This window comes from Austrofundulus limnaeus, unplaced genomic scaffold (genome assembly GCF_001266775.1).
Source record: "Austrofundulus limnaeus strain Quisiro unplaced genomic scaffold, Austrofundulus_limnaeus-1.0 Scaffold3, whole genome shotgun sequence".
Lineage (NCBI taxonomy): Eukaryota > Metazoa > Chordata > Actinopteri > Cyprinodontiformes > Rivulidae > Austrofundulus > Austrofundulus limnaeus.
In genome coordinates this window covers 262,368-277,675 of record NW_013952405.1, presented here as the reverse complement: position 1 = coordinate 277,675, position 15,308 = coordinate 262,368, and the positions used below count along the sequence as shown (strand labels likewise).

General features: G+C 44.7%; 2 protein-coding genes across 6 annotated transcripts in view; both read left to right on the top strand.

The window, feature by feature from the left end:
* tmcc1a (transmembrane and coiled-coil domain family 1a) overlaps positions 1–8,231 on the top strand; it is a 54,276-nt gene extending 46,045 nt beyond the window's left edge. For 4 of the 5 annotated variants that reach the window (XM_014015968.1, XM_014015960.1, XM_014015954.1 and 1 more), the window contains 4 exons: positions 2,591–2,848; positions 3,051–3,724; positions 5,063–5,198; positions 5,966–8,231. In XM_014015968.1, coding sequence (XP_013871422.1) covers positions 2,591–2,848; positions 3,051–3,724; positions 5,063–5,198; positions 5,966–6,280 — 1,383 coding nt within the window. In that variant the 3' untranslated portion in view covers positions 6,281–8,231. Of the gene's footprint in view, positions 1–1,237; positions 1,545–2,590; positions 2,849–3,050; positions 3,725–5,062; positions 5,199–5,965 lie in introns of those variants that run through there. The other variant, XM_014015983.1, reaches the window with a different exon arrangement.
* A 2,782-nt stretch (positions 8,232–11,013) lies between these two features.
* Positions 11,014–15,308, top strand: part of plxnd1 (plexin D1) — a gene marked incomplete in the record, with an annotated part of 110,272 nt that continues 105,977 nt past the window's right edge. The window contains 2 exon segments of the mRNA XM_014015927.1: positions 11,014–12,500; positions 14,102–14,278. Of these exon segments, the coding sequence (XP_013871381.1) occupies positions 11,283–12,500; positions 14,102–14,278 (1,395 nt within the window).

Genomic DNA, 15,308 nt, shown 5'->3' with positions numbered 1-15,308 from the left:
GTGTGTGTGTGTGTGTGTGTGTGTGTGTGTGTGTGTGTGTGTGTGTGTGTGTGTTCTTGCCTGTTATAAATGATCTCATAATTCTTAATGAGACATACACTGGCTGTGTGTCTGCAACTGATGATTAACTTTTGGAATCAACCCTGACAAAGATGGCCGCCTCAGCCAGTTGATTTTAGAAAATGCAAAAAGGGCTTTAGCTCTTTTTGTGGTAGCTGAGTTATTTAACACACACTCTGAATGTGGCTTCTCAAAATATCGCATCAGATTGCACATACTGTTATTTTTGAGGTTTGACCAAAACAGCAACTCAATCCTTTCTAAATTTAAGCTGATCTTTAAAAACTGGCATGAAATGCTAGGCCTTTAGTTAATCATAGTGCATTTTATGTATCTTAACTTAAAGGGCACAAAATAACTGTCCTGATGCATCTCAGTAATCCAGGTAGAACAATCAAAAAGAAAACATTAAGGAGGTCCTCTGGACGGGTTTGCCCACCACGTGGCAGCACCTGAAACTCTTTAGACCAGAGGTGCCCAAAGTGGGGCCTGCAGGCCAATTTTGTCCCGCCAAACCATTAGATTTGGCCTACCAGCAGTTGTCCTTATTACTAGATTGTATTTATGTTCAGATTAAATATAAAATACAAGTCACTACAAGAGACATTTAGATTAGATTTAAACCCATATCTAGATTTGCACCACATATACTCAAATTTTAAATTATGAATAGTTTCATGAGCCTTTGCTGCCTGAGCATACATTGAATTTTCTAAAATAAATAAATAAATAAAAAAGAATGTGGGCAATCACACTGGCTGCTAGCTTAATCATAAAAATAAAACAACTTTACTTAAGAAGTATTTGCATTTCTTATAGTATTGCATTTAGCCCGCGGCCCTCAGATTCATTTTAATTTTGGCCCTCTTAGGGAAAATGTTTGGGCACCCCTGCTTTAGACCGAAGAAGTTTCTTAGAGGAGAGATAAAACGTTTCATTAAAGAAGAACCCGTCCAGAGGACCTACTTGTGTTTTTTCCCCCCACAAAATAACTATTTTCTGTTCCAGAAGTACCTTTTTATTTGAAATAGCTATTTCTTCTCTACATATAACAAATCCTTAGAATGGGGTCAGACCTGATCATCTGTTACAAAGTTCGGTACTTTTACTTCCTGATTGGGTTCACTATCTCAGTTATCACCAGAGGAATGAAACCTCCCCGCCCAGTTCTATTTGTGCTCTGTGTGAGTGACAGCTGTGTGCGGTACAGCTGACTCTGACGAGATGATGTCATCCCACAGCTCGGTGGGCGGGGCCTCGCCCGGGAGATGATTCAGGTGCGCTTCGAAACTTTTTTCATAAACAAGTCGGGGGAGTTGAAGCGATACCAGCGAAACTCTTCCACCATTTCGGTGCGACAGAGAGATTTGTTTGTGTTATTCCTGCTGAATAAAAGTTTAAACAACGTGTCGGGACAGATGTAAACACTCCACCACTCCGGGAGGAAAATGCACTGGGAATTTCTCCGTTTGACAAATGGAAAGGTGAGAGCGCGACCTGGCGCTTGGTTTTTGGTCGCAAAATACGAGAGTTGTTCTCGGATGTTTCTTCTGTAAATATGGAGCATAAGAATACGTTATTTTTTCATGAGTTTCTGTTCTTTTGTGTAGTGAAAGTTCTGCTGTTTTCTGTCATCAATTAGTCATAGCTACTTAGAAGACAGAGCCTCTGGTGCTTTTCTGTTTTCTTTTTTTATTCTTCTTTTTTTTTATTTGTTTTTAAGGTGAAGCAATAGTAGTGAGTTCTAAGTTGAATCGAGTGTTGCATATTCAGTTTACATTTTTTTATGTTTTGGACATATTGAGCTGGTTTTGTTGTATGTAGCCACTTCTTTTCTGTGATTTCTGTGTGACCAGATGAACACTTTTATTACTAAAGTATGGCAGCTCTTTGCATCTTATTTTAATAAATCACCACTTCTGCTTGTCTCAGAAGGTGGTCAGTTTATGGTCTCGGGTAGAGTTGGTATGTGTGTTGGGGAGAGGGGGGCAGCTAAAAAACCTCAGTTTTTTATTTTTTTATTTTTCAGAAAATGAACAAATATTTTTATATGCAAAATCAGTTCAAAGTCCAGTTTTTCATTCTTTGTATGTTCATGCTAACCCCCCCCCCCCACACACACACACACACACACACCAAAAAAAAAAAAAAAAAAAAAAAAAAAAACACAGACCAGACAGTTTTCCCAGTTAAACATGACCCAGACAGCTCTGGATTACTGGGTAATTTTTCCGCTTTCTTTTCTTCATAAACCATAGTGAGAAGTTAACTATCGTCCTCTACTTCCAAGGAACTGACCGTAAGTAGCCTTTAGCTCAAATGACTGAATTTGCCCTCTTTCCTGGCAACTGGCCTCAAAAAATGCAGAAGCTCACTTTTTTAACATGTCAGCAAAATGAATAAGAATCCAGTTTGCTGCTCGTGTGTTTTCCACTCTACCCCCCCCCCCCCCCCCCCCCCCCATTTTTTTTCTGCTAAATTCCTCATTTCCTTCCCGCTGTCATTTGCCCTCTCTGATCTTTTGCTTCAGATTGACCGGCTGGAGGTGAGCGGGTTGGGACAAACACCCCTCGCTGTTTCGTGCGGGACAGACGGTTCATTCCCAGCGGGTGACGATGGCACGCCGGACCCTCAGCGCACCAAGCAGGCTATCGCCCAGCTGCAGCAGAAAATCCTCAAACTCACGGAGCAGATTAAGATTGAGCAGACGGCCAGGGATGATAATGTTGCAGAATACCTCAAACTTGCCAACAATGCAGACAAACAGCAAAGCACGCGCATCAAACAGGTAGAACGAATGAGTCGGCTCTCTGTAGAACCTTTAATGTGCTTATGAGTGCGAGCTTCACAATCACTGCATCACAGAAAAAAAAACCTGTTTTGCCAGTTTTTGTGCCTTGAAGCTCAGAGGTGGTTTGCTAGCAATATTAATGTATTTGTGTAATTAAAGCGCACAATGCTCTTTTTAAAAACTGTTCTGTGACTGGCAGGTGTTTGAGAAAAAAAATCAGAAGTCTGCACAGACCATCCAGCAGCTGCAGAGGAAGCTGGAGCACTACCACCGGAAGCTGCGGGAAGTGGAGCACAACGGCATCCCGCGGCAGCCCAAGGATGTCCTGCGGGACATGCAGCAGGGCCTGAAGGACGTCGGGGCCAAAGTCAGCGGGTTCAGCGAGGGAGTGGTGGACAGCGTCAAGGGAGGCCTCTCCAGCTTCTCACAGGCCACCCACTCCGCCGCCGAGGCCGTCGTCTCCACGCTCATCCGCAACAAATACGGCAGCGCCGACAACATCCCCTCGCTCAAAGACTCGCTGGACGACCCCCCGGCGGAAGACGGGGTGACCGTCGGCGGAGGACGCCCTCTGGGTAACGCCGCCCACCACTTCCAGTCCAGTCCCAGGTATGGCAGCGAAGACGACTGCTCGAGCGCCACGTCAGGCTCAGCGGGGGCAAACAGCACCACGGGGGCACCCGGAGGCCCCCCAAGCTCCAAGGGCAACACACTGGAGAGGAGCCAGGGCTCCGGCCTGGACATGCTGCTACAGGAGATGCAGGAGTTGAGGGAGGGTCAGGCGAGGTTGGAGGAGAACCTAGACAGTCTGAAGAGCCACTATCAGAAGGACTACACTGTCGTTATGCAAGCACTGCAGGAGGAACGCTTCAGGTACACAAACAGACACAGAACCTTCCAGAATGTTTCATACATTCCTGAGATGGGAGCACAGTTGGCGCTGAGCAGGAACACTGGCTACTTTTAGAAACATACCTGAGTAATCACTTTTATCACAAAGCTTACCTGATGACATCTCATCTCTGGCAGCATGCACCATACCCATGCTCTTTTATCAAAGCAGGCAAACAGTAGATAAAAAGCAAAACCTTGACCTGCTATTAACCAACATCATCATGTATGCTTTCAGTTCACAGCGCTCGTCTTTGCCCTTACGGTAAAACTCAGACTTTGAGATTCGCGTTCACATTTCTCCAGAATGTTCTGACATCAGGGCACAAGAATGACAGCGAGATAAAGAAATATTGGACATTTTTCTTCCTAAAATGTCCAGCGTAGCTAATCTTAGTTCCTCTAAAACCCAAATTATTTTTAGCAAGAAAGAATGTCCATGAAGTTCTTTGCTGCCTTCACATGGGAAAAACATATTCATAAATAACATGTTTGGCCATGAAGGTCCTCTGCAGCTGAGCTCATCCTTACTATGACTAATAAATTATTGCATATAGCATGTCTTTTATTTATTTATTTATTTATTTAAAAACATTAACCGCTGTAAAATAGAGAATTAAGAGATAAAAAAAGAAAACTTTTTAAAACAAATTCTTCCAAAAGGAAAAAAAAAACACGTCTGTATGACTTGGAGGAATTTTGGAAGCAAAGACCATTAAAAAAATGTTGTCATATTTTCCCCAGGCTTTTAATATATTTATAAAACATAATTATAAACCGTATGTCTTATTAAAACATTTATCAGGAACAAAAATTATATAATAATGTAAATGAAATTTATTTACATTTATCACTTATTTTTATAAGTAACTTATAAGATGTTTACTAAATTCAAACTTACAATTAAAACATCTTTTGGGGGTTTTTGTTGGCTTTTATCTCAGTGAACAAATCAAATATATTTTAAGACTCTGGAGGAAAGGGAACGTTTTTAATGATTTAACCGTTGTATGTTTTAAAGAAACATTCTATTTTTGACTGCAAAATAAACACACCACACATCCTCACGCCAGTCTCACATGATTGGCCGGTCTCATACTGCCATCTAACCTGTGATTGGTTAGATGGATGAGCAGATGAAAAAGCACATCCTAATCTTATCAGCTCCAGTCATCAGTCCAGTCAGGTGTCATGTGGTCAGATGCCTCCAGGACCTGTATCTGCTAATGCCTGCATGTTTTTTTTTTTTTTTTTTTTTACTCTAAGCTTATTACGCCACAGGCTCTAACATGTGTTTTCTCTGCTTGTGTGTGTGATCAGGTGTGAACGCCTGGAGGAACAGTTGAACGACCTAACAGAGCTGCACCAGAACGAGATCCTCAACCTCAAACAGGAGCTGGCCAGCATGGAGGAGAAGATTGCCTACCAGTCCTATGAGAGAGCCAGGGACATCCAGGTTGGTTTTTCAGGCTTGTTTTCACGAGCACCACAAAGAAACAAATCTGCAGAAATAAAATAAATGTGGGGGTCAATTAAAGTTTTATTCCTAAAGTAATAATAACTCCCATCATATTACTATTGGTTTCATTTCATAACTGCAACATTGTCCTATTAAGAGAAATTAAACAAGTTTTTTGAGCAATTTCCTCATTGGCTAATCAGACTCTGCATCATAACATCAGACATGTTAAAACTGTTGTCACGCCCTCTTAAAACAGTTTAAAGGCATCATCTTAATGTGGATGTTGACTGTGTAAATAGGACAGATCTGTCTGGTCTGTCCATGAGATTTATTTGTCCTAAACATAATAATTTTCTTGTAAATGTCTCATATTACACGTATCACTTCCTGCTGTCTGTGAAGGCTTATGTTTTTGTGTGAAGTGTGTCGACTGAGCCCACAGTGGTTTCTTCTGCATTACCTCCTTTTGACAGCAGGGGGTGGTAGACGTTGATAGTGGACAGGAGGAACGTATTAAAAAGCCAAAACATCTTAAATTTAAGTGGTTGAAGGTGATTTACAGCCTTGGTTGATATTGTCAGAATCATTTAGAGAGGTTTTTATTATTGAGGGAACAGTGTTTTTTTGTGAGTTATTTTTTTCTACAAACATTAAAGGCACTAAATGAAGGTGCAGTAGATTCTGCTGGGTGTACAGTTTAGTTCTGATCTGTTTTCATTCACACTGTAGCTGACTTGTTTTGTGTGTGTCATCCTCTACAGGAGGCGTTGGAAGCATGTCAGACCAGAATCTCTAAGATGGAGCTGCAGCAGCAGCAACAGCAGGTCGTCCAGTTGGAGGGGCTGGAAAATGCCACGGCGCGGACCCTCCTGGGAAAACTTATCAATGTGCTGCTGGCCCTTATGGCCGTCCTTCTGGTCTTTGTCTCAACTGTGGCCAACTGCGTGGTCCCCCTGATGAAAACACGGTCCCGCTCCCTCTCCACGCTAATTCTCGTCCTCCTGTTGGCCTTCCTGTGGAGAAACTGGGACGCTCTCTCCGGGTACACGCACCGCGCTCTGCAGCCGCCGGGATGACCGCGTTGATGCCGCCACGTGTTGCTTTTCGTGTCGCCGGGTGATGAGACTGTTGTCGCAGTCCCGCAGGAGGGCTTTGAAGAATATTGCATTAAAGCCGCTGTGTGGCCGTGCACGCTGAGCACGTTCAGACGCAGCCTGAAATCAAAATAAAGAGGGGGAAAACAAAACTGGAGTGGAGTAAAGAACACTCGTTTAGGAAGGAAAAGACTGTTTACATTTATTTTAATGATGCGGTGGTGTCCCTCGCAGGATGCAGCCTTGTACTGTTTTTTATCTTTTTAGAGTTGAATCAATTATTATGTTATTTCTAATAATATTATTATTTTTAAATGTTATTTTATTCAGTACCATGTAGCATTATGCTCCTCTCTACATGGAGGGGAGGTTAGTCAGGAAACTGGGCTGGCGACTCACCCCCACAAAAGTCCAGTCTAATTTTAGAGACGTGCAAATGTGAGAATGGGCTTGATTGGTTTTAGGAAGAGAACTTTTACCGGTTTGTTATTGGTAGATTTGAACCTTTGCTAAAAACTTACCTGGGACTTGCTCCTTTTCTTGCTGTGATGAATTTGTTCAGAAAGAGAACTGTTTGAAGGACTGACCATGACTTCTGTGCATCATAAAGATGTTGTGCTTCCTTAGCTTTTCTAATAGCAAAGATTGGTTGCTTTTAATTAATTCATCTTTCATGTAAAAAAAAAATAGAAAAAACATTGGTTTGTGCAGATTATGAATGACAGATGATCTAAGAAGCGGAAAGCCAATGACATGCTGCTCACCGTAACAAAAGGAGCAAAAAGACTGAGAGCATCTGGTCATTGTCAGGCATCTGCCATGTTTGAAACATGTCCGCGGTGCTGCATGCTGTCATTAAGAAAATTACACACAAACCAATTCTGCTTTTAAAAGCAATGACAAAGCGCTATTGTCCATGTAAAATCAATTTGCCTGGATAATTGCCTCCGACCCGCCATATTTGATGTGATCAATTTAGGGAAAAGGAGACCGCTGGTAGCTGGTCCAGCTCCGCCTCAGTGGGATCAGGGATCACGCTGCTTCATATCTACGGTGCAAGTCGTTTCCACTGCCTCGCAGATGCACACTGCTTGTTATGCGATACTGTTGGAGCACATTCTCTCCTCGTATTATCTTTATGGTTGTCCTGAACCCTCTGTCTGAAGCTGTAACCACTCAGTGCCAAACTTTAAAAAACAGGGACGTCTGACGGTGGAGAAAGAAAGCGTTGCTCTTCTTTCCACTCACTTTGTGAATGTATGTTTGCGGGACATGAAAGCTCTTGTTGGGAGATGTAGTTTTTGAAATTGAAGAAAGCTGTTCACTGCACATGACCTTAATTCAAATGTTCAGTTGTTTTCTTTCTTTTTTTTTTATTTTTTGCACCTTGTCATCGTTGAGTCCAATTCACTGGCTTGGCAAATGGCCTTTGTCATACTTTTACCCAGTTGATTTGATCCAGTCAAGGGCACATCGATTAGTCCACTCTGTATTTCATGCCTAGAAGCTGATTGATCGCTCGGCCATTTAAACTGTACAGCTGCACTTTAGCATGACGACATATAGGTCAGACTGAGAAGAAAAGCTTTGATAGGGACTACAAAGATGGTCACTCTTTGGGAGTCTGCCCTCATCGCGGGTCAGGAGGAAGAGTTGACTCAGGTCAGGATCATCTTTGTGTAAACAACTGAACTAACACAGAAGAGGTTGGAACTGTTTTTGGTCACAATGGGAGTAAACTTGACTCTGCTCAAGTCAAGCAGGAAGTAAAAACTGTATTTGACGAGTACAGGAGGCAAGTTGACATTAAGCTGACTGAACCTTGCATGTCCTTTCAGTAACACCTGTAATGTAGGGTTGTGTGCTAAACCACTTCAGTGCCTTCTGATGTCCTTTTCTAAGTGTGGAATAAATAAAGTGCATTCCCAACTAAGTAGTGTTTCACCATTGTTTCTTTTTTAACTCATCTTCAACGTGTGCACAAATTATTTCTGTATTTTTTTTCCCCATTGTGGGCTGCCATCAGGTGTGTGGGAAGCATCTGGGGATAGTTCAAGGACCCAGAGTGGGGCAAATGAGGGCTTACCACCCACATTTATGAAATGCTCTTTTCTAACCTCTGCACCGCCACTGCCTTAATTATCACCTGTTGTCAAAAAGCAAAGGCAGACAGCACCGTTTATCAATGTCTTGTATGTGTCTATCCATGCGTTCTTATCAAAATATGAACCACTGGAACATTTTTAAAGAGATTTGCAAACTAAAATAGAAATAGCCTTTATTGTCCCGCCGAGGGGAAATTCAGGTGTCACAGCAGCATCAGTACAGAGTTTCACACACTACTTACTTTACAAACTATAGATGGTGAACACAAAATGTGCTTACACTGACTAGCCATGAAATGACTATGGTACTAATAATAAAAATATAATATAAAAAAATTGTGCAAGAATAGAAAACGATATGTTTTGTTTTAGAGACGGTAGACTATCAGAATCAGAAATTGCCTGTTTTCAGTGCAAAGCAATCTCAACAGACCAATAACTGTAAAGTGAAGTATCACAATGCAGACAAGAAACACAGATGTGCAATTACAGCAGAGTAGTGCAAATGATTTTTCAGTTGAGTAATAACAATGAATAGTAACAGTGCAAATGATTGTGCAGCAGCAGGTGTGTAAACGCTGTGATTTTTAACACTTATCGTGATTTTTGGGCCTGGTGCTGGTTATAAAGTCTGACAGCTGTTGGGAGGAAGGATCTGTGATAATGCTCCTTTGTGCACCTCGGATGCAGCAGTCTGTCACTTGAAGGAGCTCTCCAGTTCAGTCACAGCTTCATGCATGGGGTGGAAGACATTCTAATCACTGGATGTACACTCACAGCTAATTAACTCAGTTAAGCCAATCCAAGATGGCCACCACATTCAACTAACCTTATAAAACAAAAAAATGTCTCTAATTCCGTCGGTTTTACAGATATTGTCCTAAAACATGTTGTGGTTGAGAGTCAACACATACTTGTGACATCTGGCTATATGATTATTTTCAGTGTTTGACCAAAATATCTGAAATTCAATAAATCCTCAGTAAAAGCTGATCTTAGCCTTAATCTCTACAATGAAAGTCAGCGGGTGATATGCATTCCTTCAAGGACTCCTTGAGTTGTAGACCTTTATTCTGTTGAGCGCTGCTGCAGTTTTTTAAAGCGGCCACTAGATGGAGCTCTTTCACCTCGGGTGGCGCTAGTTTCTGTGCGCTGAATGAGAGGAGAGGAGGGAGGGGGTGATAAGGAGTGCCACAAATAGGTGTCACTCCTTATCAGGGAGGAAACAGGCTGGGTGGAAGGATTTTAGTGCTCGAAGTTAGTCAGTGTAGACCGTTTAGAAAAAAAAAACTTCTTCCTTGCTTTTTCACGCCTCTCCGTGAATGTGTGATGCTGACACACCTGATCCACACTCAGTACCTCCTCACGCCCTGCTTTATTTATTTATTTATTTATTTATTTATTTATTTATTTATTTATTTATTTATTTATTTATTTATTTAGGGGGGGTTGTTGCACTTTATCACTTTCCCCTGCCAGATTTGATGCGCATGGCCATGCGCCAAGGTAAACACGCGCGGTTACACTTATCAGCGCGGCGGCTGAAAGCTGCAAGTGGTGACCGGAGGGAGCCGGGGAGAGGAGAGAGAGGGAGAGAGAGGGAGAGAGCGCGCGGGCCCGGTCCCCAGAGGAGTCCACAGTAAATTGGCACATGCCGCGCAGGCGATTCCAAGCGATTTAGCATCAACTTTAATTATTGCATGTATTCTGAGATAACACTTCTGTGAGCTGATTTATGCAGCGTGCCTGACACACTCTGGGCTTGTCGCTCCACAACTAAAAGATTCATCCCTTTTCTGCTCGGAGACATGAGGGAGCATATGCGCGCACACACCCAGGGTCCAAAACATGCAAACCATATTCGTGCATTTATTTATTTATTTATTTTAGGTGTGTGTGTGTGTGTGGGGGGGGGGGGCACGTGTCAAGCTTGAATATTTATGACTTGAATGAAAACTGTGCTGAATGTCAAAAGCCCCGGAAAGGTGTGTGTTCGCGCGCGCGCTTACGCGTCCATCTGGTTGCACTTTCACGCTTCTTACCGTGCCGTATGTGTCCAGAACGGAACCCCGCGGATCTGCAGAACTAATCCGAGGACTGGAGAGCCCAGAAGGTGGGCTGGTGACCCCCCCCCCCCCAACCCCCAATGTTAACCTCAAGATGAGCGGAACCACATCACCCGGGGTGGAGACCCTCTCATCTTAAAAGAGCACTCACTCAGATGGTTTATAGTTATGATGTGGGGTGCTTTTATTCATCTTTAAATAGAGAGTTGGGACTAAATACGTTTAAAGTTGACAAAACGAAATAAATAAATAAAAAAAGTAACAGAAAACCAATTAATCAGAGCAGGCAGAGAGCGCTCATGGGACACATGTCAGATGAGGGAGGCAGCGCCATTAGTCAGGGCTAATGAGATGACACCCATCCTCTCAGGGAAATCGGCTTTTTCTCACATTAGTATTTTTATTATTATTAATTCCTTCATCAATCAATATCCAAACATCGCATGACTGCAAATAAAGTTTTATTATATGCTCATTCACGGCAATCTCCTAAAATTGCGCACACTAAAATAAATCTAACTCTAGGTGCGCATTTACATTTATATATGTTTTGAGAAGCTTAGAGACTGAACATGTGGCTCGCTGTGTCTCAGGAGAGGGACCGCTGAGCTGCAGAGAGGGACAGAGGCAAGAGGAGGCAGCCTGAAAAGAGGAAGCACGACTTGCTTATCGCGTCATTCTGGGTTCAGGCGTTGAGCAGGAAACAGCCTTTTCCTCTTGGATTGTCGCCGATACAGGAACAAACACAACATTTTTGTCTTTGCTCAATGCACCCCTCGGCACAGAACACGCGGAAGCCGGTCAGAAGGAAGAATGCCTCCTTCTTCCATGGAGATAGCCGTCCTGCTCCTCGGCGTCCTGGCTTTGGAGACGCGCCGGAGCGCCAGCGCGCTGCACATCCAACAGGCGTACGCGTCTCCAAACCGCACCAATAACTTCGCGGTGGACCCGGTGTCCAGGAAGGTCTACCTGGCCACGGTGAACACGATTTACCAGCTCAACGGGACCTTGAGCGTGGAGGTGGAGAAGAGGACGGGGCCGGTGGAGGACAACCTGTTGTGCCATGCGCCGCAGCTGCCCCAGGCTCCGTGCGAGCATCCCAAGTCCCTCACGGACAACCACAACAAGCTGCTGAAGCTCGACCGGGACCAGGGGGTGGTGGTGGTCTGCGGGTCCGTCTATCAGGGCTTCTGTGAGCTGAGAAGGATGGGGAACATTTCGGAGATCGCGGTGGAGTTCCCGCCGCAGGGCGAGAGGACGGTTTTCCCCAGCATGCTCAACATCGCCGCCAACCACCCGAACGCGTCCACGGTGGGGCTCATCTTCAAGAGCCACGAGGGGAACACCCGGCTTCTGGTGGGGGCCACGTACACGGGGGCTGGGACCCAGTTCTTCCCCAAGAACCACAGCAAGGAGGACCTGCGCTTCGAGAACACCCCGGAGATCGCCATCCGCTCCCTGAACGTCAAGGACCTGTCCAGACTCTTCACCTACGACATCAACCCCTCGGAGGACAACGTGTTCAAGATCAAGCAGGAGGTCAAAACTAAAAACAAGCTCAACTTCGTGCACGCCTTCATCCAGAAGACTTACTCCTACATTGCCTTCAACAACGACGCCATAACGGACCGAAAGGAGAACCAGCCCAGCAGCATCCTGTCCAGGATCTGTCTGGATACCGAGAGTCCCCGAAAGCCCACCGGGCCGGAGAGCAGGAAGCTCACCGAGTCCTACATCCAGATGCCCCTGCAGTGTGGGCTCAGCGGGAACGTCTACAACCGGCTGCTGTCCGTCTACCCCGCAGAGGTCCGCGTGCCGGGGGGCGCGAGGGGCCCGGAGCCCTACCTGTTCGGGGTGTTCTCCAAGGCGGACAGAACGTCGGCCCTGTGCGCGTTTAGGTTCGGGGACATCGAGGAGGAGATCCGTCAGGGCCGCAGAAACTGCTCCAACTCCCCCAGCAGCGACGTGCAGGTGCTGGACAGCGTCATCCAGGGCTCTGGGGCCGCCTGCATCCAGAAGGATAACCTGGTGGTGAGTCTAGTCTTTAAACATGTGTTTTTCAATTCGGTCAGAACAGAGGTCTTCAACCCTGTTCCCCACTGTCCTGCATTCAGTTGTTGCTTCATCACACCTGATTCAAATCATTCAATTATCCTCTCAGAACGTCATGAAGTTTAGCAGAAACCTGTCAATCACTCACTCATTTCAGTCAGGTGTTGAAGCTTGGGGAACATCTGAACAGGATAGTGGGTCATGAAGAAAATGTTTAAAGACCTCTGGGATAGAATAAGCTCATTTTATCAAACTGGACTGGTCCCTAAATGTTGACTAATTCCTTTTATTTCTCAAACATCAGTATTTTATTGGTATTAAAGTTGAGAGTCAAGAGTCAAGTGCCGTTTATGTCTAAATGTAACTCAAAGAGACACAGTTGTTCAGACTACAATACAGACCACTATCTCTGTCTCAGTCCCTTCAAAAACTGACCCTCTGCAGCCCTGAGGGCTCACAACTCTGATCCTTTTTAGAGCTGCAAAGATCCTCCAGATCGACTTGGAAAAGTTGTGGGAACGATGCTCATCCCCAACTCCTTCTTTATCAAATATTTAGTATGAAGGGTTAATAGTTCTTATTTGACCTACATGTTTATTGAATTTCTGCTGCTAACTATAACTCCACCACACATTTGGCACAATGACATGGGACAAATGGCTGCTTTGTTTTTGTCCCGTGGTCAGATGTTATCTTGTGTATCCAGACACATACCAGACTAGTTATTTCTCTTAAGGGGAAGTTTAATGCTGCACTCTGCATGACTGCTGTTTGATGATGAAGTAAGCTTCATTTCCATCCGGCTGGTCCTAACTGACCAGGGGGTCATAGGACGCTGTCCTGCCACTGTCCTCCCTGTTGGAGCTGGCCTTGGTGCTTTGTGTCCTCAGGGCGGCTCTCCCCATGACCAGATCTCTGATTCCCAATTGGCCCGCAGGCCATACTAAAACAGGCTTCTAAGTTGAAAGTGATCCCCACCACCCCCTTTTGTCTATGCTTGATGTTCTAACACTCGCTCCGCCACTCACAAGGAAAAGTTTGTCTCTTTGGTTTTCCCGTTTAGCTGCGGTGCACACGTGATTCTTTTTCTAGCTGACGGTTTGAAGGCCAGCACTGAGGGAAAGCCAGACACAATTTGTGATAAGAAAGATGAGGCCCTGAGCAGAAGGGCTCGTGGGAAACGACTCTACAAATATCCACTATGCCTAATTCTTTCTCTTTTTTTTTTTCGTTCTTTCTTTTTTGATTGTATGTGCTGTAAAATATTCAGAGAATTCCCAGTAGATGCTGGTGCTCAGCCAAGCGTGGCACTAATGTTTTAGTGCTGCTCGCCGAGGATTTGACAAAAGCAAAGTCTTATGAGGGTTGAAGACCATTGTAATCCCTATTCAAGTGTTCACTGACATGCCTAAAAAGTAATTTAGAAGAATGAGCAGTGGCGGAGTGATAGCTTCTGTCCCCGAAGTAGCTACTTGTTTTCTTGACACATTAAAACACTTGGTGCTCGCCCTGTCTTCGCTGTCCTCTCTTCTAACCTGTGAGTGACAAGAATCAATCTCTTTTTTTGGTTTGTGTTCCAGTTGCAGTCCGAGCATCTGGACTGCGGCGCAGCCCACCTGCAGCACCCCCTGGCCATACGGAGGCCCCTCAGGGCCGTTCCTCTGCTCGAATGGCCGGGCCTCAGCTCAGTGGCGGTGGACAGCGTGCACGACCACACCGTTGTTTTCCTGGGAACCAGCAACGGGCGGCTTCGTAAGGTGAGAGGCGCCACATGTGTGTGCAACTGTCTGAGACTTCAAATAAAAACTCCCCGGGTCATAACATAACATTGTTGGAGTATGATACTAATAATAAGGTCTCCTCCGAATGGAGTTAATCTTTTTAATGTGATTGAGCCCCGAAGCTTGGAAAAAAAAACCAATTGAAGCGAGCGACGCGGGGCTCTTCTGATGTGGCTGCTGAAGCGCTCAGTAAACCAAAGGTGTGTGATGAAACACTTAGAGCCCGACACTTCAGGATGAGCAAGGAAGGCCCGCTTTCATCCTGCAACTCCCCCACCCTCTCTCCTCGGTTCATTCATCCATGGGTCCATCCTTAAGTAGCCCTAATCAGGCTCCTTAATGCTCCTCAGACCTGGTTATTGTCGGAGAGGTCAGCAGAAAGCTCTTTAACGGATGACTCAGCTCCAGCCACGACCTCCACTCTTTAAACATCTGCAGCTTGTGAAAACTTTTTATTATTTTTTTTGTTCCTGACTAATGAACAGCATTCTCTAATACTTGTCTCAGCTGCATTCCTGGTCGCTCCTGACTGAGCACAACAATCTGCTCCACAGCGGAAACAACTTGAGCTGACTCGGACCCACTAGGTTGTTTTAGCATCAGACTGGTACCTTTTTTACAACATGAAAACTATGCTGCTGCAGGGTTTTAGTTTTTTTCTCACTAAAAGAAGTCGTTGTTTGCTTTCCATCGTTGAAGGCACTACTTTGGCCCTGACTGAGCATGCTGTAATAGTTTTTTTTTCATTTTCTTTTCTTTTTTTTTCTTGAGGAGAGGATGCTGTAAACCAGATGCACCACATTGGTTGGGGTTGGTTTAAGCGTTGAGTGTTTATGTGTGTCTGTTTGCTTGATTGCAGGTTTGACTGTGTTTTGAGGTGTTTGACTTTGTCTGCCGGCCTGTGTGAGCGGTTTAGTGATTCCATATGTTTACTTAGATAAACACCTACCCTGAGATTACACACTGTGTGTGTGTGTGTGTGTGTGTGTGTGTGTGTGTGTGTGTG